Source organism: Nymphaea colorata, chromosome 2, assembly GCF_008831285.2.
Source record: "Nymphaea colorata isolate Beijing-Zhang1983 chromosome 2, ASM883128v2, whole genome shotgun sequence".
Taxonomy (NCBI): Eukaryota; Viridiplantae; Streptophyta; class Magnoliopsida; order Nymphaeales; family Nymphaeaceae; genus Nymphaea; species Nymphaea colorata.
The window spans coordinates 26,579,260-26,600,957 of record NC_045139.1 but is presented as its reverse complement, the minus strand read 5'-3'; the positions used below and the strand labels follow the sequence as shown (position 1 = coordinate 26,600,957).

General features: G+C 35.6%; 1 protein-coding gene across 3 annotated transcripts; it reads left to right on the top strand.

Annotated features, from left to right (window-relative positions):
• The first annotated feature begins 6,456 nt into the window (after positions 1–6,456).
• LOC116248385 (uncharacterized) lies at positions 6,457–20,087 on the top strand. Of its 3 annotated transcripts, XM_050075819.1 has the most exons (15): positions 6,457–6,605; positions 6,756–6,857; positions 7,054–7,149; positions 7,269–7,360; positions 7,890–7,987; positions 8,175–8,226; positions 9,807–9,899; positions 11,689–11,799; positions 14,813–14,939; positions 15,060–15,176; positions 15,366–15,781; positions 17,047–17,156; positions 18,668–18,726; positions 18,805–18,992; positions 19,610–20,087. In XM_050075819.1, the coding sequence occupies exons 1-15, from the start codon at positions 6,563–6,565 to the stop codon at positions 19,796–19,798; spliced, it is 1,893 nt and encodes a 630-aa protein (XP_049931776.1). In that variant the 5' UTR covers positions 6,457–6,562; the 3' UTR covers positions 19,799–20,087. The 3 variants fall into 3 exon arrangements, with proteins under 3 accessions (XP_049931776.1, XP_049931775.1, XP_049931774.1); XM_050075818.1 differs by having other exon boundaries at positions 7,272–7,360; positions 14,813–15,176; XM_050075817.1 differs by having other exon boundaries at positions 14,813–15,176.
• Positions 20,088–21,698: the final 1,611 nt, after the last annotated feature.

Here is a 21,698-nt window from a genome sequence, read left to right as displayed (position 1 = left end):
CTTTCATAGCGTGTTGCCATTGCTTTTTAGACAACTGTGGAAGAAAATTGCAGCGCCGGAAGAGGAGTAAGCTGTTTGCTGTTTTACCCCTGGCTAGTAGGCCATTGACAAATACACACATGAAAAAATAACTAATTATCAATCAATTACGCCATCTGCAAGTGTTGTCTGGCTTTTCGGCGATTTGAATATGTCTCTGAGGAATTCAATCGTGTACAGGTAAATGTTCATAGTTACATGGGGTTCACAAAATTGAAAATACGTACCTTTTTTGAGGAGTCCAATTGTGTACAGGAACTTGTTCATTGCAACATGGGGTTCACAAAAAATGGAAATCTGATATGTAAATTGGATACTGTAAAGGTTCTGGAAAGGGATAATCTTAAGTCTATCGGCTAATAAAAATTGATCTAGGGAGCAAATATTTATGGTTTAGTTGGTCTTATTCTTAGGATAATATTAAGTTTGTCAGCTAATAAAACTTGATCTAGTCATCAATTTCATGGTTTTTCTTTCCTTTTCCTACTTTTAGGACCTTCCAAGTTCATCTACACGGTTAAATTTATCAAGACCACCATCACTGTTCAGCATGCTGATATCGTATTCTTGTAAGACGGAAGCAAATTCCTCATGTATTTGTATTCTCTGTTCATATTTATGTTTTATGTATTTATTTGTCTAATATGTATATGAGTATCGTGCATTGCCCGGTCTTACCATTCTTCCCAAGAATTTGTTACATTTTTTATTTTCTAAAGTAAAAACCATAAGGATGTAAACTTCTTGTCCAAACGATTAAAAACGTATTGTTCCAATGCATAGACAATATATCCTTTTAAGTGCTATATTATACAAACTAGCCTTCAAACTGACATCTGCAAATGTAGTCGCCCAAAGATTGCTTGTGTGTCAGCAATGGAAGCAACTGATCCGATTTCACATGCTTTGACAATGGGAAGCGGAACTCGTATGAGGTATCTTCGCAATTTTAATATTGTTATTGTCATATTCCCATTAATTTCTTCTTCTTCTTCTTTGCTCTCTGATTTTTCATACATTTTTAAATTTTTCTATATGATTCACAAACTCCTATCTGATTCAGCATTCGTTGAGTTGGTTGGCTTCTTGATTCGATTCATAAACTAATTATTAATGATAACACTGCCTAGAACAAGAGGAACTTGGTCATCTACAATGTATGTGCATGAGAGAGAGTAATAATATAAATGAGAAAGGTAAGCCAGATAATTTTATTCATTTCACAGTAGACCTCCTATAAAATAGAAGAACGTGATCATCGCTTGCATGTAAGGATCGAAGAAGTAAGAGATATCAACAAAATGGGAACACAATATCTCGAAGGACAATAGTTTGCAAATTAGTTATCAAGAGACAACTACGTCTATGGTGTGCCAAGACTGGAGTCCATGATTGTCGTGATTTAGATCTGGGTTTAACATTCCCCATCAAGTTGGTGCCGGCATGCCATTATGTCCATGATGTTCAACTTACTTCTAAATGATGAGAATTGATCAGTGCCAAGTGCTTCAGTGAAGATGTAACTATAAATTGCAAGTGAAGATATGAAATGCCTTGATCACCTTAGCTTGAATTTTACTTCTTACAAAATGACAATCCAGCTCTACATGCTTAGAGTTCTTTTCCATGTAAAACAGAATTTTTGCTGCTATATGGAGCATATATAATTTCACTATTGCATTACAAGTGCATCAGTTGTTTTTTTATCAAAATCAAGATCTTTGAAAAGTTATCGCAACCATGTGGGCATGCATGCAACTATCGCATCGGCTGCAACTGAAGCTCTTGAAACAATGTTTTGCTTCTTTGATTTCCATTGCATGAGGATGTTTTGCAACATTGTAACATATCTTGCGGTTGATCTCTTCATCTCTAGGCTCCCAACCTTTTATTACCAAAAAAATGAAAGGGTTACAAGGAAGGATTACTATGTATGCTGGAATATCATGGGTTGAATAGCCACCGACTACCTAAAAAACAAAAAAAAAAAAACATGGATTCACCGATGCGTGCCAAAGCGGCCATCGGTGAAAGTCTCCTTTCACCAACGTCCAGTAAAAGATGTTGGTGAAGATGGACTTTCACCGACATTTATAAAACGACATCCATGAACATTGGCCTTCACCACAAAATATTATATTTTTGTAGTGATCACCTAAAGGATGGGCTTGTTGTTAGGCCTAACGGCCTTCTACGTACAGTTTTCAGTTTTTTCTTGCATTCTTTTATCCTTTCACTAATGGAAGGGAATCCCAGCCAGCTTTCATCGAACAAAAAAAGAAACTAAGAAAGAACAAGAACCAGAAAGGAAACAAAAATAAGAGAATACTCTGACAGTTGCAACAAGTACCAATTTCTTGCACAGATCAACCAAGAAACCCAACATAATATAAGGATCCAGAACATGGTCGCATCCTTTCAAGTCATTAAGAACATGTACCTCATGACATGTTACCAGGCCTATCATCAGAGAAAGCTCTCAAAGCACCAAATATGGAATTGCTTTTTCTTTTGGTTCTTGGTAGCTTAATAGCCAGTTTATTATGCTCTTGGACATCTGAAAAAACTAGGACCATGACATTTGAGGATTTGTGGAGAAAATACTATGAGTAATGAACCTGAATCGCAAACACTCAACCTAACCTAATTTGTAAAGAATTTATTACCAGTAACCTAGCTTTATTAACATGAATCCAGTGCAATCAGCAACAAGATTGATAATCGACGTCTACTTTACCAAGCTCCTAACATTCTACAACTATATCTCCTAATCCGGCCGGCTAATTCATGCAATAATGAAAAAAATGTATAATAATTTAACATGGTTTTAAGATAATCATCATCTTAATGTAAAAAAAAGTTTTCCATATGCTAGTGAGAATTTTGGTTTGCTCCTTCATTTATGAAATTGTTGCCCAAACGCTAAAGTTTTTTCTTCAGCAACGTGGGCTCTTATATTATATTCAACCAATGAATGCACATTGAGCAAATACGCGTACATAATTATAGTATAAACTATACTTATAGTTAATAGAAGATTGTCTCAAGTCACTATAGGCAATAGAATCGCATTCAAACCAAGCACACAACACATCGATGTCCAGATTTGAGAAGTGGCATCATCTCGAGATATATAATCTGGTGGTCCTTAAAGGTGTCTCAGCTATTAGTTGTTTCAATTGTGCCTACAAACTATTGTTATAAAATTTAGCAAGTAAGAATTTTGTACTTAAGAAGGTAAAAAACCTTGGAAATTACAATAACTTTACCTTTTTTCCGTTGTTCTTATGAGTCCTCGTGAAAAACTTAGCTCACAGTGTCTTTTTTTTTTTTTTTTTCAATTGTCCGTTTAAATTTAAAGAACTATAAGAATGAAATAAATGAAAAGGTACAACCAATTAACTTATAGTATACTACTCATCATGCCAAAAATAGCTACATATACAACGCTTTTTCATATCCGTGATGTGTATGTAGCTTCATTATGCACAATTATTGCAATTTTTTTCACTTAATTTCTATATTAAAAATATAGGCACCATTTGTTATAAGCATTGAACTAGAGGTTGAGCAATACACAATATGTAGTTATAAAACATGAAATTTGAGGTACGTTGTCGAATTAATATACAGGTATATATTTCTCAATACATCTTTGCTTATTCATACTACCAATAATGCAAATTTTGTGCAAAATGATATGAAACAAATCGAGGAGAGACGTCTTTGAACCGCTTACAAAGTGCATTATGCACCTTGTAATATTCCTTTTAGATATTATGTTATCACTTTTTTTCAATATGTTAATGCATATATCAAAATCCAGCATCTGTGGGATTTATCCACCTCAAAGATTCGCTACAAGAGACAACAGACCTTGTGTAACCTCATGACCTTCTTTATGTAATGACTGAACCTAAAAAACAACCGACTTACCAAACATTATAGATAATTTGAGAAAAGATTATCAATTACAAGCGGAAAGTATGCATGCTTATTGAACCAACCTTGAAATTCCTTGTTCTGCATAGTGTCAGTTTCTAGAGAAAACTTTTGATGTTGAACACTTACTATTTGAAGGTGTAACCTACATTTTCAATATAAGTGAAGATATCAAAATGTGTATAAGAACATTAATAATATGAAAATAACAGTAAATAAATAAGTAGTATTACTTAAGATGATTGAACATCACATATTGATGTGCAGCATGTGCTTATTGTAAGATAACATCATCTAAAGCAAATACTTCGATTGCCCTTACAATTGACTATCTTCATTTATGTGTATGTGATTAAATATCGTCTCAGCTCCAGATAAATATCATAAAAAAATGGTATGTGTTTGTTGGCTAGATAACTTAATGCATAGAACTGTTCATATTACATTTTTATTATGGATATATCATTGAAGACTGCCCAAATATCTATAAAGTATCAAAGAATTGCTTTTGAGAAAGAACATACTAATTTAAAATATTATAAACTTGAAAAAAGTGCATTATACCTTTCATTTATATAGATTCATCGATAGTGAGGAGGACCAACTAACGTAGCTTCCCTAAGTGAATAGGCAAATTGTTATGTAACACAATACTTCCAAGCTCCTTTTGTCTTCTAGCTTTTATCATGGCTTTGTAACGAATCCACATAACTCAATTACAATTGAACTCATTTTCTTTGCAATGTCCTTCATAAAATAGATGGAAAAAATTGGTGCATCAAAATATAACAGTCAGCGCTCATGAGTCCCGCAATTTTCTGTTTTTTTTTTTTTTGGTATGAATTCATCGCATGATGTTTTCCGCATAACTATCTAAAATTTTGTTACTTATAATCACTCCATATAAAATGTCATTCTCTTTCTTATTTATTCAAAAGCTTGCGCGATGCAAACAAACCTTACTAATACCTTATATTGACACTGGGAGGTAACAGACATTCAAGTCTAAACGAGCATTTAATGAGTATGTTTTATCTTATACATTCATCCATATTTTGCTAAAATTATCACAAATAATTTTTTTTTATAATATGCATTGCATCAGTATTATATAGTCCCAAGATATTGTATTGCAAATATGGTAACTAAAAAAACAATACTCTCTGTTCAATTAAACAGCAAATTAAAAGTGCTCGCCTTAGCAAGTCTAACCTAAAAAGCATAGAGCCATGTCTTGTCTCAAAAATTCCATCAAATGAATCTCGTTCTAGATGAAACTTTATCATATATTCTCAAATCCCTCGGGATACGAAACCAAATTGCCCAAATTAGCGCGTTATGACAATGTTAAACATTAAATTGCATTAGTAGCTATAGAAGCCATAACAATATCCTACTTACGTTGTCTATATACATCCAATATTGGCCATTCCTATGACCTTTTGCCAAATATGATGCAGGGCCTATTATATGGATTTAATATTTTAAATTTAAATAAACCAAAATATTTTATATTATATTGCATCCTATCCTAATTAGATATACCCTTAACTGTATCCGCATTGTTCGGATATTCACATATTTGGATTCAAATACAAACAAAAAAAAATGAATCCGAATCTGAGTATGAATTTTTGAAAGGAATTTGGCTTATTTTCAAAATGCAAGAAAATTAGATACATGCTATTTGTTTAAAAATAAATCTGATCCAAATCATATTTATGTATATCGGAATCTGAATCAGAATAAACTCGAATCCAATGATGGTCATATATCCGATCTAAGTTGGATATATATAATGGCATTTACCACACTGATCTCAACGAAAAATTACAAAAAAGTGTGAAAGGACACCAAAATTCTTACCATAATTACCCTGAAATCTAACCCGCTCGAAACCCGTCACATGTCAAATATGGGTGTAGCCATTGAATCATATATACTAGGACGGGTCGAGTAATCCGAACTTTGTTCCTTAAATTAGTCTAGCTCCAGTTAGAAACATAAAAAATCGGCTAGGTTAGCAACTCGTGTTCTCAACTCACTTGGGCTTCATAAAAACTGTAATTATTTTTTCATTTGATGTTATTAAAAATTATTATAAAATGTGCATTTGCGACGGACAGTTCAAAAAATTAAATCTGAATAAGTTCAGTAAATGTAAAATTTCGGATTTTACCATTATCGGATCTAAGTCCAATTCCAAAAGTTCAAGTTCAAATTCCAAACCGATTCTTGATGCCCCATCTCACGTTCTTTGTAAATCAGGTTCCTGAACAAGGACATTAAGGTCATTTCGTCTCCAAATGAAAACGTGCCGGCGTGGTGAGTAACCGCCAGGCGGTCCACTCAAATATTTTGAATTTCGCGGGTTAAATTCTGGCCTTTAACCAAATTACGCTTTTACCACGAAGGCTATAAACATGGGCGCCGATTTTTCTGTTAAAATGTTTTCGATTACCGAAAAACTTGATGGCAGCGTAGTCTTTTTGTCAACGCGACCGCCATCGCATATTTCCCCCCGCGAGAGTGGGGCGTCGTGGCGCGAGAGGGGGTTTGGGGCTCTTGGCAACGTCCGTCCATGGCGGGAACCTCTGCTGCATCTTCTTCCTCTCTTTCTATCGGTACAATCGATCTCCTGAAAGTCTAAGTGCCGTAGTTCTTGTTTATATTCTGAGCATGTACTTTGAGGCGTTGAACTGCTTTCTTTTATTATTTCCATTCCTCTTGTGAACGGTTTTTCCTTTTTCTCCCTGTTGCTTTCTTTGTCGCAGGAGATTGTGAGGTCAAAGTTGAAGGTGATGCGTTCGCTTTTGAGCACAACTCTGATGTCTTGGAGATTTCGGTTCCCAGCGCGTCGACGATCAAAGTTTCTGGTATCCGTTCTCGTATCTCCTTATTAACAGTTGAAGTCGTGACTTTATTTTATTCTATTCATGTTTGTTTGTTCCGTCTCCTTTGACTATGTATTCATGTTTGTTTGTTCCGTCTCCTTTGACTATGTTTTGCGTAAGCTCAGTTGTGTTTTTTCTGATTCTCTTTTCTGGGTCGACTTTGATTTGTTTCAAGCAGTTCAGAAGACGAAGCAATGTTCCTCGAGGAACCGAGGCCGCGGACGTTCTGGTGTTTTGAGTACGCCGAAAGGATCGGATTCTGTAACAAAGACTGGTAGATAAACTATTTATTTGTTTCGCTTTGTTAATTTCCGACGTGCTTTGGATCAATTGGCCGGGTTTTTAAGGGATTTCACTTGCCTTATTTTCTTTTGATATTTTCTTCATATGAAGAAGGGAAGGAACTTCCTGCGGCGTGTCAAGATTACTCTTTTGTGGTTCTCAACCCAAAGGATGCTGATCGTTCTGGAAAATTGCTTCTGCAAGTACGTTTCTCTGTTTTCCTCAATATCTGCAATTTAACTTTTAATTGGAAGGTGTCATATTTGATTATTTCGATACTAGGGCTTCTTGATTTTTTGGTCGAACTTTCAACTGTGCAAGACAAAACTCTGTGCATCCTCCCTAACGTTTTTGAATACGGACGAGTGATTTGGCTTTCATACGCTTGGACTTGTGATCTCAAATCTCCTTGCTATGGGCAATTTGCTTAAACTTTGGAATTCATTTGAACAATTAGAATGGGTGTATTACAGTTATACTTGTTGTAAATTCGTTCTGAGGTCATATAGCTTACGAGTTATGCCTCACTGGTTGAATGTGGTTTCCTTGTGTTAGAAAACAAGGACACCACATCGAAAGTAATGCATCCCTCCCAAAAGTCTGCGAAGACACATTGTTATGTCCATCTGTGCTCTTGAATCTGTTATATTTCTACTGAAAACTGTAGAGATCATTTAGATATTTTAGGTACTAGTTTGAGGATCTGAAGGTTCCTTATTGCATGATTTCTAGGATGTTCTAAAGGTTTACAAGAAAGAACTTCCATCAATGAAGTATGCTGCAAATACTGGAAAAGAATCACAATTTCTCGAGCGCTGTGTTTTTGGCGGGTGAGTAATACTTCATTTTGTTAACTGAGATAGCCATGCTGATTTCATTCCTAAAACATATCCTTTGTTGCTGAGAAAATGTTAGAGGTGTGATTGATTCAATCACAGGTTTTAGTGGTCTAAATTTATGCAGTATTATGCACTCTTCTTTCTTCCATGTTGTGAACAAGCTGCTTTATTTTTGCAGGAAGTATTGCACACTACTTTTAAGATCCAATGCTGTCAATGTAACTGGAGGGGTGAGATGTCTAACCATTAATTTGGGCTTTTTTCTGAGCTTAGTTTTGTTCTTATTCTATTTTTGGATCCTCATTCCCTGTCTCCCCACCTTTCGGAATCCCATGTAAGCTGATGTTGTTTTTAAATATTTACTTGTAAATGACTATCATGAGCTTTTGCTTGTATAGAACGTAAGGCAGTTGAATGTTTTTCTATTTTATCCTCAAGTTTTGTTGTTTTCTGCAATGCCTTGTAGACTTGTAGTTTTCTACAAAATGCTGTCAGAGCCTTCTTTTGTTTTATTGTGTCAGAAATATGTTTTTAATCAAAGTATTTTATGATTTTGTCTAGTTGGGCCTTTCATATGCAACTTCTCCTGAAAGTTCCTTTTTTTTTTTCTAAAAAAAAAACTGTTGTTCTTTTTGCAAGAGAAGGCTGTTTAAGTCTCGACATTGCGTACATTATTCATTGTTAAACTTATTTTAGTGTTATATAAGTTGGATCCTTCATTGTGCTTACTCATAACAGGGTCAATCATATACATATATATACACATATGTATGTACATATATATATATATATATATATATATATATATATATATATATATATATATATATATGTATATATGTATGTATATATGTGTGTGTGTACATATCTGTGTATGTACATATATATTGACGATACATTCTGTTATACAACATATTACAGACTTTTAAAAAGGTTGTCAGGTTGCAGCACCCCTGAAACTAGTTTCGGGGTTGTAACTTTATCGTATCATGTGTAACCTATGAAAATATGCTCAACATCTCTTATGTTATAATAAGGTATGGGGTGTATTTTATGTTACACCTTTGAAACATAAAAGTGACATGTTTCTTTTGAACTTAAAGTTGCCTTAATTCCTTAAAGCTGAATCTTAAGTGTCAGGAACCACATTGGACATGTTTAAGGTTAAAAAAGTAAATCTTATGACTTATTTTGTTAAAATTAACCCTTTCCTTATTTTTCATATAAGAGCTGTGTCTATCGTTCAAAATAACAAATTTCAGGTTTATGACGATTAAGTTGTTGTGACTCCAAGGAGCAAGTAATACATTATTAACTGTTCCTTTATTTCCTTATTTTTTATTTTGTGTATTAATACAATTTTTGTGATTAATAATAAAAAATTAAAATTTTGATTCTTTACATGATGCTACATTACATGCCTAACTTTACGCCCCGGTGAAATGGGCTGTTTTGTAAGATTATTTCTTGGTGTTCAATTCTCCACCCCCCCAAAAAAAAAATTTTTTTTTTATGTTCTGGTTCACATGTTCAACTTGGTTACTATGCCTAGTCCAAACTCCTAAGATAACAAGCTTCAACTGATAGTGGAAATGAATTATATAAGCAATGGCAAATTTGTGTCTTACATGCACCATTACTTCATTTCTGTGAACTTTTTTGTTTCTAATTTGTGATTTCTTCCAAGTTTCTAACTCCTTATTTCCTTGTCTGTCAACTTGTTATCATTTTGGGACTTTTAGTATATAAAATCTAGGAGGAAGATCCTTTTTTCCTTTACTCATTCTTCATATTTTTAAGCATCATACAGGTAATTGCTGCTGTGTCATATCAGATAATATTTCCAGATACACAATTTGCTGAAGTTCCTGTGGTTGCTGTTTGTTCAGATTATCAACACAAGGTTGTACTCAGCAGCTTCTCCAGTCATTAAATTAGTGCAGTTTTTGTATGCTTATTTTTTTTTATTTTTCTTGTCTGCTTGTTGCGTGTCTGAATCAGCTTTTGCAGTAATCTTGTGCTTCAAGAACTTTTCATCATCAGAAGCACATAGTAAACTTTTCATGAACCCCCAAGTGTACATACCAAATAGCTAAGAAGTCCTACATGGAACTGTTTCACCAAAGTAAACAATGATCTTGCATTAATTATCAACATTATCTTGAACTTACATTGCCGTTTATTGCTAATAAAAGATAGATATGCATAAAAATTGGGAAGAGAATGAATTTTATGCTTGCTTGCTCTTTTGAATTGCCAGAAAGTTTCATACGTGGAAGAGATAAAAAGGCTTATGTGATTGATTGTGTTTGCAAAAATTTAGTTGCTTGATTACATGGTTACAAATTCAAAACTTGAATGCTTAACTCCCTAATTGTATTTGAATCATTCAAGTTAATCAATGTGGATCACATATTCTAGGTTCACACGGTCCTTCATTTGAAATTATATGTGCTGATGTATAATTAATTATGCACTGACAGCTATTATATGTTAGATTGGGAAGAACCAGGCTTACCTGACGTGAGGGATGAGATGAGATGAACATGAGAGGAAAAACCTCCAGCACTTCAACGGCAGCTTCTTTTGAGATGATCGACGTGCCCTAATGTTTTTGATCTTTTTACCAAAATACAACAATACTTAAGCTAAAAATAGCAGGACATGCCACCACCAATGCTTAAGGCTTAAAAGTGCCATGACAACATTATTTGATCTGGGTGTGTGGATCCATGGACCTAATCCAATCCATATGCTTTTTCACATTAGAAAGCTTTCATGTTTAACTGCCATGAAGATGCAACCATATTTACATAATCACATGAATGAGATGCTTTTATGGAGCTGAAAAAGTGCCTCCATGATCACTCTTATTGTATGCCAATTGGTTGACTAACTATTTTGCCTGTAATCATTTATGTGACTTCTTGTGAATTGTTGAGATTAAAGCATGTAGAGCAATCAAGAGAAAGTTGGACCTTGCATTTCCAAGTTGAAGTAGTTATGTTAACTTGATGAGTTTTGATAGTGGCATGTCATAAGCCGAATGTGGTGTCTGGTGATGCATTTAGTTTTGCCAGCACGATGGAGGAAAAGCAGTGGGGAACAAACTGTCTCTCTGCCTGCCAAAATACCAATTACCAACAGACATGTGCACACAGGCCAGATGGTTTGCAGCCCATGTCACCCTGTATCTACCTGATAAAAGGATGGGATGGACCTATCCTTTGTCTGTCTGGACCTTGTCCAAAATTCTTATAGCCCAGTGGCAGCCTACAGCAGGTGGCATGTCGCCTTTCGCACGCTAATAAAAAACCATAGCCAACATTCAATCCATTATTCATTCTGTTCATATATCCTGGTATCATGCTGTTAAATCCTCAGTGCAGTTAATAACCTAGTGAAAATTGTTGCTTTTTTGTGTCTTGATGCTGTTGAGTTGATCTGTCAAACATCTTATCTGCCTCTTACCAATTATTTTTAACTTAAAAGCTGATAAAACAATGTCATTTTCTTTGTTTGGATAAGTGGTTGGTTATTCTCATCACAAGTGTGTGCAGGGCAGGAGTTGAATGCCTTGTATGGTTTTGATAGTGTGGCATGTGGACAAATGTACATAAGATGGCTTACATTTTTTACTATTTGCCTTCCTAATGAGTAATAACCAGTGCCTGGATATTGATGATTTGTAGGGAATTGGTTGCCTTTTGTATGTGGAACTGAGAAAGAGGCTTCAAAACATTGGTGTTTCAACTCTTTTTTGCTGGGGTGACAGGGAATCAGAAGGATTTTGGCTAAAACAGGTATAGCATACTCTTGTTAAATTTCCTTGCTTGTTCAGCAAATTTCTTCTTTACGTTGTTGGTCGTGAATCTTGTTGTAAGTTTTTGGTTGTGGATTTCTAGTTTGCTAGTTTTCCATGTCAAGTGAGCATTTAGCTGTAACATGACATTTTCACACGACTGTCTGGCTTATTCTGGCCATTTAAATCAGAGCCCCCAGTCCCGTGCCACAGGCATGCAGGTGCTGCAAGCACTTGCCATAAAGGTGTATGCTGCAAAGCAGCTTCATAGGGATATATGACCTGTGCATTTGTACCAGTGCCATAGATATCACAAAATTTTCAAAAATCTCGTGATATTTAGTAGTAAATCAAATAAAACTAAAAAATCGTAAAAAGGCTTGAGATTTTTATGATCTTGTCAACACAAAAATCTCATGATTGTATCGCAATTTTTTTCCAAGATTTTAATATTTTCAATTTATAGAAATTTTAAGGTTTTTTATGATTTTTATGTTTTTTTTATTTTTAAAAAATTGGCTAGATTTTCTTGAGAAGAACAATTTTGCTGAAAAGTCAAGAAAAACCTAGTCGATATTCTCCAAAGAATGATATTTGTGACAAACTGACAACGATTTGTACATATTCTCCTTTGTTTAACATACTTATTAGGCTCGCCTAGGCAAAAAAGGCGACCAATTTTTTTTTTAGTTATGCTAAGTTGCTAACCATTACATGATAAAATTATGTACTTACTGAACTGTAAGCTTCTATTCCTAATAAAACTTGGAAAACTGTTCTGTTCTATTTTAATCATTGTCACATATATACGGGTATTATACGGTAAGGAATTTCTCGGGTATAATACGGCAAAGTTGTATATTTTGGGAATATCTCAGCAAATTAATAAAAGAATACGAAAAAATGCAACAAAATGAGTATAATACGACTTTTTTTCACGTTTTTTATTTTTTAGCGTTTTTTTTTTAAAAGATGCATCTAACTGCCGTTTTATACGGCTGACTTATTTCTCGGGTATTATATGCTTTTTTTTCGAATAATGCACATTTTTGTAAGTGAAGCCAAAAAGTAAAACATGAAAAACTGTTATGTTGTTTGTTACATGACAGACTAACAATACATTTCCAGCTTGTTTACATACTGGAGAACTGCGCTGTTCTGTTCTAGCTGATGCCTTAGTTTGATACACAAAAGCAGACATGTCATTCTTCTTTACACGCTGGACACAATGCTTGCATTTCTTATAGACTATTTCAGTTATAGACCTTATAGACTATTTCATTTGAATCATTTCAAACAAAAGTCATATCAAATCAATACATATACTATACGGTACAAGTTTACAACAGATTGTACATATAACATATAATATACATTATAACAGATCCAACTGCAGATGGAACCACTTTAAAAATTGCTTTAGATTGTATTAGTATACATATATATAACAGATTAATATACAATACATAAATATACATTATTTCAGACTATACATATATTATGAATTATTACAGATTGTACATAGTATATACAATAAAATCACAGGCATATACCTCCCCATGGACTAGGCGTGCTGGTGCCTAGTCCAGCCCAGGTAGGCATGCTGGCGTCTTGTCTAGCTTAGGTACACCTAGGTAGCAGCACCACACCCATCGCCTAAGTGATGGACTTAGGCAACGGGTGTGGACTGGTGCCTAGTCCACTCCTTAACAACATAGGTTGGCCTGCAAGCCTATAATTCCTAATTAATCAATGATCTGGACTTCTGTATTCTTGATCTATGAAATTAAATTCTGAATCTATTAGCAAACTTAGTGCCTAGACAATGTGCTGATTAAACACATTGCCTAATGGAATGCATCGGACAATGTGCTGTGAGAGGCTGGATTATTTATTCGTCTAAACCCAAACTGAGCAATCTATTTATATAGGAAAATTGAAATCAGCCAGCTGCTGCATATTGCCAGATGACTAAATATTTGAAATCTGTTGCAAAAAGCACTTTAACACTGTCATTAAAAACGACACAAGCTATTGCTACATCATAAACTGTTCTAATGTTCCACGGCTAGACTTTAGCGATGGTTTATAAATATTTAACCATTTGGCAACCTTTGGCAGCCGACTGATTTCAATTTTCCTCCCTCTTTCTCTCTCCCTCTCTCTCTCTCTCTCTCTCTCTCTCTCTCTCTCACAACACACACATATAGTCACCAAAAACACATTTTTTTTAAAAACTAAACAAACACCATTTTTTTGAAAAGAAAATGCCAAAGCGAAAAAAAAATGTGAAAAAATGCATTTTTTGTGTTTTTTTCCTTTTCTTCATTTGCATTCATTTTTTCACGTTTTTAATGCCAAACTGTTTTATTTTCTAATTTTTATTTGTTGCAAGTCCACTTATTTTTTGATGTTTGTGTTATTAGTTTCTCATGTGGTACCAGTCACTTTTATTTTCCCTTATTTTTAGAAATTTACTGTTTTTTTCCCCTGTTTTTCAATCTTGCTGTGTTATACCCAAGAAAAACCTTGCCATTTAAAACGCAAGAAAGTTTTTTTGTGACTATGTGGGGTGTGTGAGTGTGTGTGTGTATATATATATATATACTGGGTGGCTAAAAATTAAAAACCCATTGCTGAAAGCACCATAATTGTTGTTAGAATCATCATAAATGAGCACCAACCGTCACTAATGCTCTTTTAACAACTCTTTTTTAGGGCATTTGGCATCCAAACTCTCTTATATATGTGTGTGTGTGTGTATGTATCACCTGTACCTGCACCCATGTCACTTGGTTATTTGGACATACAAGTTTTTTGCATCAAGCAACTTGGAAAATATTATGTGCTTGTAGTTCCCTTCTCTCTGTTTTTATTGTTATTCCATTGAAGATATTTGGTTTCCAGTAGATGCTGTAGTTGCTTGTTTGTATTTCTGTTATCAAGTCTACACATGCGAGAAAATTTAGTTCAGTTGGTTTTCTAGTTTTTTGATGCGTTTATGTACAATTCAGGGATTTGTGACAATAGCTGAGGTTGACACCAAGGGTAAGGGTCGCAAGCTTCCCATTAAAGCTGATATCCGCAGGGCATTGTCCTTCCCTGGTGATTCCATTCTAATGGTATCACACCTCAACAAAGGCAAGATCGATAATGCTTTTCCTCCTAAAATTGTGAGAGTACGTGGCAAGCAAGGGTTGCCTTCGATACAGACAGAGGAGCTTATTACTAAATCGCCTCCAAGTGATGCTTTTGAAACAGGATTATGTGATGATTCTTCAAAACATTCGGTTCAAGAAAACAAAGATGCAGCCAACCCAGCCAACATGCAGTTGGAAAGATCCAATGCGGATCATTTTAGAGATATGAAATATGTAGGTAAGTGAGAGCTGTAGGTGTCTTTTGGTTTTTCTTGCCTAGGCATTTGATCTAGAACTGAAAAGAGTTGGTCCACTTTAGGGTTCATTAGTGCTATGCACAGATATATGATAATGCTCCCCTATTTTTCCTAGATATCATACAGTTTCTTGTGGTGATGCCTTGAAAAAAATCATTTTACATTAGCAGATGCATCTCCTGGTGATACAAAGGTGAAATCAGTGGAAGATAGTTCAAAAGATGCTCTTATTAACCAGCATTGCTCCTGTTCTGGATTGAAGTCCAAGAGAGCATGGGAAGCATCCTGTTCCTCCTTAAACTCAAAGAGAGTCAAGGGCCATCATTTTGACTGCAGTCTTATTCCCCATAAGGGTCTTAACTTTGAGGATTCTGGCAAGAGTAAAGCTGATTATTGTAGAGAGATGCACATCAATGGGGCTGTCTCTGTAATCCCTCATGATTGCGATGAAGAAAGTGGATACCTTGATGGTAGAGTTGATGGAACTGAAGATGTCAAGGTCTCATTGTTGCAGTCAGAAGTACAAAATCCTGTCCTCATGTTGATGAATATTGCTGATGAGTTCAAAAAGACGCAGCTTACAGAGGTGGCTTCATCTTCTTTCTTTATTTATTTATCTGTGATGCATATGTTACAGGAAAATTACCTGATTTGTCTATGACTCTTATTCTTCTATGGTATGTTTATCAAAATCTAATTAAATATGTAAAGCACTATTTGGCTTATATCCAAAAACTTCTATCATCAAATTATTTGTACCCTACCTTATAGCTGTAGTCTATAGAGTTTTGCTAATGAAGTAGAACATTTAGTGAGGATTATGAAAGATTAAGCTAATCTTCCTGGTGATTATTTGCTTGTAACGCTTTTGGTTCTTTTTTTGGTTAATTTCTTAAAAAAATGCACAAATTAGGTTAGGTGAAGAAAGCCTTCTTTGTGGATACTGAGCTATCAGTGATATGTTTCTCTATGAATGTAGATATGTTTCCTTTTTGGCGAATGTTGCATGTATTTGTCTAGGGCATAGACAAATTTTATCTAATTGGGTGGGAGTCATGTACTCGTGAGGGTTCCTGGATGTGAATCTTATCCAGTATTACCTAGGGCAGAGGTTCAGAATATGGAAAACAGCTGGGGCCAAAATATCTGGTAAGCTCATGAGCATTTTACATTTATGCTGTTCTACACAATGAGCGGCTTGTTGCCCTTGAGTTCTAACTATTTGTGATGGGTTCTTGGGTTGACCATCTGCATCATATCATAAACATACTGTTTGTTTAATAATATTTGGATTTGTTTTTTTACTAATTATGCATGTGGATGCTGATTGATGTTTATACGTAACTTTTGGGTTGTAGGAAGAAATATGTTTCTTTAGAATGTTTGATGAGTAGTTTCCAAACTGCAGAGAACTGGATAAGTGTTTATGTTCTTAGCTCATTCGTCCACTAATTATATAAGCTACAGGTGGTTTGGCAGTTCTCCTGGCCCTATTGCTGAGTATTGCTGGTAGGTTGCAGGATCAGATTGTTATACAATAGCAGATTATCGCTTACGAGTTTTTGAGGTGCTAGTTTAAGTCTTTTGAATATCGATGAGCCTGTACAGTAGTCTGAACATGTTGCTTGGCTTTCTGGTTCGCCTTAGAAGATTCTGTTTATGAACTTTAGTATGGATGGTCTTAAAGTGTCCCTTTGTTTACCCATGCAACTAGTTCTATTCTAAATTCTAAAAATTGGTATATTCCTAAACAATAGGCATGAACTGGTTCTGGACGTTCATTGTGTTGCCTGTTAAGGAGTTCCCTTAATGTGATCTGCATTCTAATTGGCAACTGGTCTTGAACTGTAGATAATTCGAGGGTTGCATGGTTCTGTTAGTGCCTATGGAAATGCCTGCACACATGTAGTCACTGGAAAAGCAAGGAGCACTTTGAATTTCTGCACTGCTCTTTGTTCTGGGTGAGTCTTTTTATGATTGTTTACTTTGCTAGACCTTGGATATTTGAACAAGGCAGTTCTAGACATCTTCTTGCAGTTATTTATTTTGCATTTTTGTTTTTCTATTTCATCTATTGTCCTTCTGCTAATTGCATGTCCTCTATTTATTGGACATGCTACTTTTATTTGGACCTATCTGACTGTCTGAACAGAATGTTCTGGACAAAACATTTTCAGGCTGATCTTTTTAAATGGGCATAGTTCGTCAAAGATTCAAAATGAAATTATCACAGGTGGCCCAGTAAGATTCAATTCTTAGCCAAGTGGATGGCCTAGACCCTCGGGTTCTGCTTTTGCAAAGCATCTCTTGGTTAAATTGAAAATTATCATTAGGACTGAAATGAGCCTGACTTCATGGTTAGTTTTTGCATGATCTATAATACATTATAATGAAGGCTCTGTTCTTTTAGCTTTCTCCTTTTTGATCCGTTTTCTTCCCATTTAAAATGAGAAACTCCTTGAAACATCATTGAGCAAAAGAATAATGCTTAATCTCCATACATGTTCGTGAGAAGGGTCCTTTTGCCTCGGTCCTTTCCAAGGTGGACGGGAGGAAACAAAGAAAGCAAGTAATTATGTACAACAATTTCATGCCTGGACTCATTAGAGAGGAAAGGAGAAACACGGCTTGGTTTCCCTACAGCACATTCATGTCTAGTTCTGTTTGAGTTGGAAGTTTGTTCAAATATAAAACACAAGGCACAACCTCACAGAAGCATATTCCTGCTTGGCCACACTTGGGAAGGAGGAAGGAGAAGAAGGCTGAGAGAAAGAGAGTGCAGCCACCCCTGCTCTCGGAAGGCATATTGTGTGTCCGAACCATCAGGAGTACGAGCCTGGCAAGAACCTTGTAAAAAGTTTACTCCAGGTGGCCAAGCCCTTCCAAAATGAGTGGGGAAAAGCATGACTTTGACCAAAATCAATTAAGAAGCAAAATAACGATTTGGTTATTTTGACCACAGACAATTTTAAAAATAGTTGCAAGTCATATCCTATTTGGTTCTAGCTAGGGTTGCAAATGGTCTGGAGCTTGTTTAATAATTGCCTTTTTTGTTTTTCCTTGCCTTTTTTTTGGTTTACTAGATTACGTGTGACCTCTAATAGATTTTGTCGTCCCAAATCCTTCCATTTGCAACCCTGATTGTAGACAGTTATCCAGAATAGTCAAATACTATCAAAATTTTACCTGCTTTACTTCTGTGAGACTGAATTCTATTGACAAGGTTCTTTTGGTTGTTCCTTGATGATTTAGTGTAGCAGAAATGATAGTATCTGCTGTTCAAAAGGCCTTTACTTTTTTTTTTCTTTTCTTTTTTCTCATCATGAGCTTGAGTGTCATGTTTTCTGACATGTAGGCGTAGTCCATGATTCCTGTAGCTATATATTTTGTTCCTGCTACCATGGATACATGTATGTTTGTGCATGGTGCTGCGTGGTGTGTTTCTTACAATTCATTTTTTTTCTTGTACCAGGGCATGGATTGTCTCATCCAGCTGGCTGAAAGCTAGTGTTCGGGAAGGCATGTTTGTAGGTGAGTGAAGCATCAGCAAGTGTCGCTATGCATTAAATGTAATCATCTTATTCTAAGGTGTCTAATATCTGTTTATAGAGGAATTACCATTTATCCTGGAAGATGAAGATTATCTGTCAATTTATAAGTCAGAGCTGAAGGATACAGTTCTTAGAGCACGGAGAAACCCCCATGGCCTGCTTAAGGGATATGATCTCTATCTTTCTCCAAATGTTCAACCTCCAGTTATTATGCTCAGTGAAATCATTAAGTCAGCTGGTGGTAAAGTAAGTCAATTCTGATTGCATGAACTTTTCTTCCTTTATAGTGTAGTTATAGATGTGAAGACGTTGATGCTTGAGGTAGCAGTTCTGGATTTTGTAGTTGCTTCCTCCTAATTTTTGAGTTCTTGCCATGCTGCAATATGTGTGACAATCATGTTCATGAATCAACTATATTCTGAATTTTGGCCTTCTCCCAGCCAGCTTTTCTATTCCCTTTTTTTGGGAAGCAGAAGTTTAAGGTGTTCCATTTTCCTTTTCCATGAATTGCACAAATATGTGATTTACATATTATGTTCTCTAGTCTGCTTACTACACTCACCAGTGTTGTAGGCGACCAATGTCGTGTTTTTAGAAATGCTGACAGTTTGATTTGAAATTTACTTTTGATAATACATGATTCTTGTCTTATTTAATCTGACTGGACTTCTCAATGATGGTTTGCATTCGTTCTTATATTCCAGGATCCCAATTAATAATAACTAAAAAATAGATGAAATTCTAGAATTTATTTCCATTAATGAAAGTGTTGAATTGGTTTCGGAGGCTTATTGGATTCTTTCTTTTCCACATGCATCTATATAAGAATGTTAAGAACCCAATTAATGGTGTAACATATACAGGTTCTCTTGAGTCTGGATGAAGTACAGGAACCATCAGGGACTATTGTGGTGACATGTGAGGATGACATGGAAGAAGCGTTGCTTGCAGTTAAGAGAGGGATATGGACTTACAGTAGCGACTGGTTCATAAATTGTATTATGAGGCAGGAGCTTGACTTTGACGCACCCCAATTTGCAGAATCCCTGTAAGGGAACAACCTTTGCCTTATTTTTGTACAGTGCATCCTTCTTTTACACATTTATGTGCAAGTTGTACAGGAGTTTGGTTTTGCAGAAGGCAATGTGCAACTTTGGCCCCTAAGCAAAAAGAGAAAAAGGGGTGTTGAGGGACTGAAACGTGCATGTTTAGATTAGATGATCTTTTTGTAAGAATGTTCATATCGAAATTTCTCTCATACTTTTTCAACGGATGTACTGAAAGCTTGACGCTGTGAAAAGGTTAACATGCAAAACTCGCAAGTCTTTCTCAGTGTCGTCAGTATTGGTGTTGCTGCCATTTCCGATATGATGCATCTCTCTTTTGCCCTCTTTCAGTCTCAGCTCGACAAGTCTCGTGAAAGCGTGCATGACCAATCATGTTATTGCGATGCAAGGCCAATCAGGCTATTTGGAACTTGGCTTTTGGTAGTGAAGCTTAACTTGTGCAGCAAGAATTAACGGAGCCAAGCTTGAGACTATGACCGAGCTTGTATGTACGAGGTGAATTCTAAAGTTGGATAATTAAACACAATGTTGTCAATTGGCCTGAAGTCACTGATTGAAATGAATCCGTGGCAAAGTGGTTCCATTCACACGTTGACTCGGAGATGCAGTATGTCATACACTATTCCGCTGAATCAGCAGCCTTGCTTGATTTCATTTCTGATTTTAATAATCTTGCTTAATCTGGTTTGGCCTAAATCTATAATTGCAATGGGTTATTTGTTGGCTTTGTTCTCTTTTGAAAAGACAATGGGTTTGAATCCTGCCACCTAGTTGGATGGAGCTCATACATACAAGCATATGTGTATATTGACATATTCATTATGTGAGTGAAACCAGGATAGGTCGTGCTTGACTTGTAAAGCTCCGCTTGAACTTGCTTCCTCAAATAAACTAAACTTGAGCGGAGCATCATACTTGCCTTCTTGATTCAGAATCAAACTCTTACACCTGGGCTAAACCTAAACATGCCTTGTTCTACTTTTCTCTTGGCTGGGTTTTTGGTTTGCGACCTGTAAATTGTGCTCCTGCTAAGTTCATTCCGATGTATAACTATGTAGGAAGTTCTAGAATCTTACCTGCAATGTGAAATGCAATGACTAATACTTTATAGGTTTGGACCTTGAAAATTACTTCTGTGTGGATGGCTTATAAGAATAAATTTACAGGTGGTCACACTAATTTCGTGCAGTTACATTGCCTCTGATCTAAACTCTGAAGGCGCGTGATTGGCATAAGCAATCTGCTTTTTCGGGATCTCTTGAATTTCTGTCTGAAGGGAACGGTTTTATGGATCCATCTACATCGATGATGAAGGCAGAAGGATTTCAATCTCCTCTATTGAGCATTCTTTGAGAATGAAGAATTATCGTTTTGAATTGCTCTAAATACTTTATAGAAGATAAAATTCTGCAGTTGTTCAAGCATGCGATGAAAGAGAGAAAAGATGGCAAAAATATGTCATGAGTGTTAAGGATGGACACTTCTTACCTCGGTAGGGTGAGGAGCAAGAGAAGAGTTTATTCTTCCTAGTAGGCTTAGAAGTAAGTAGGGTTCTAGAGAATGATGATTTAGTACAGTTTTTTTTTTAAGCAAATGAAAACAATGTTTTCTTGAATTACATTTAATCAACAGGACTCACCCATTAAGAATAGAACTATGAACATCGAAGTGAAAATGGGATAAAAAAATAAATTGGTTCTATATTGTATGTCAACTGGCAATGAATGGGCTCAAATGATGCACCAAGGAATTCTGCTTATTGATTGCTTAGATGCAGTTTCAACACACTGCTTACCAATGATTAATACAAACTTAAGTTTACAATGAAAATGGCTGAGATCTCATCGATCTACATTTGATACGATCAGATTCTATTCTGACAATG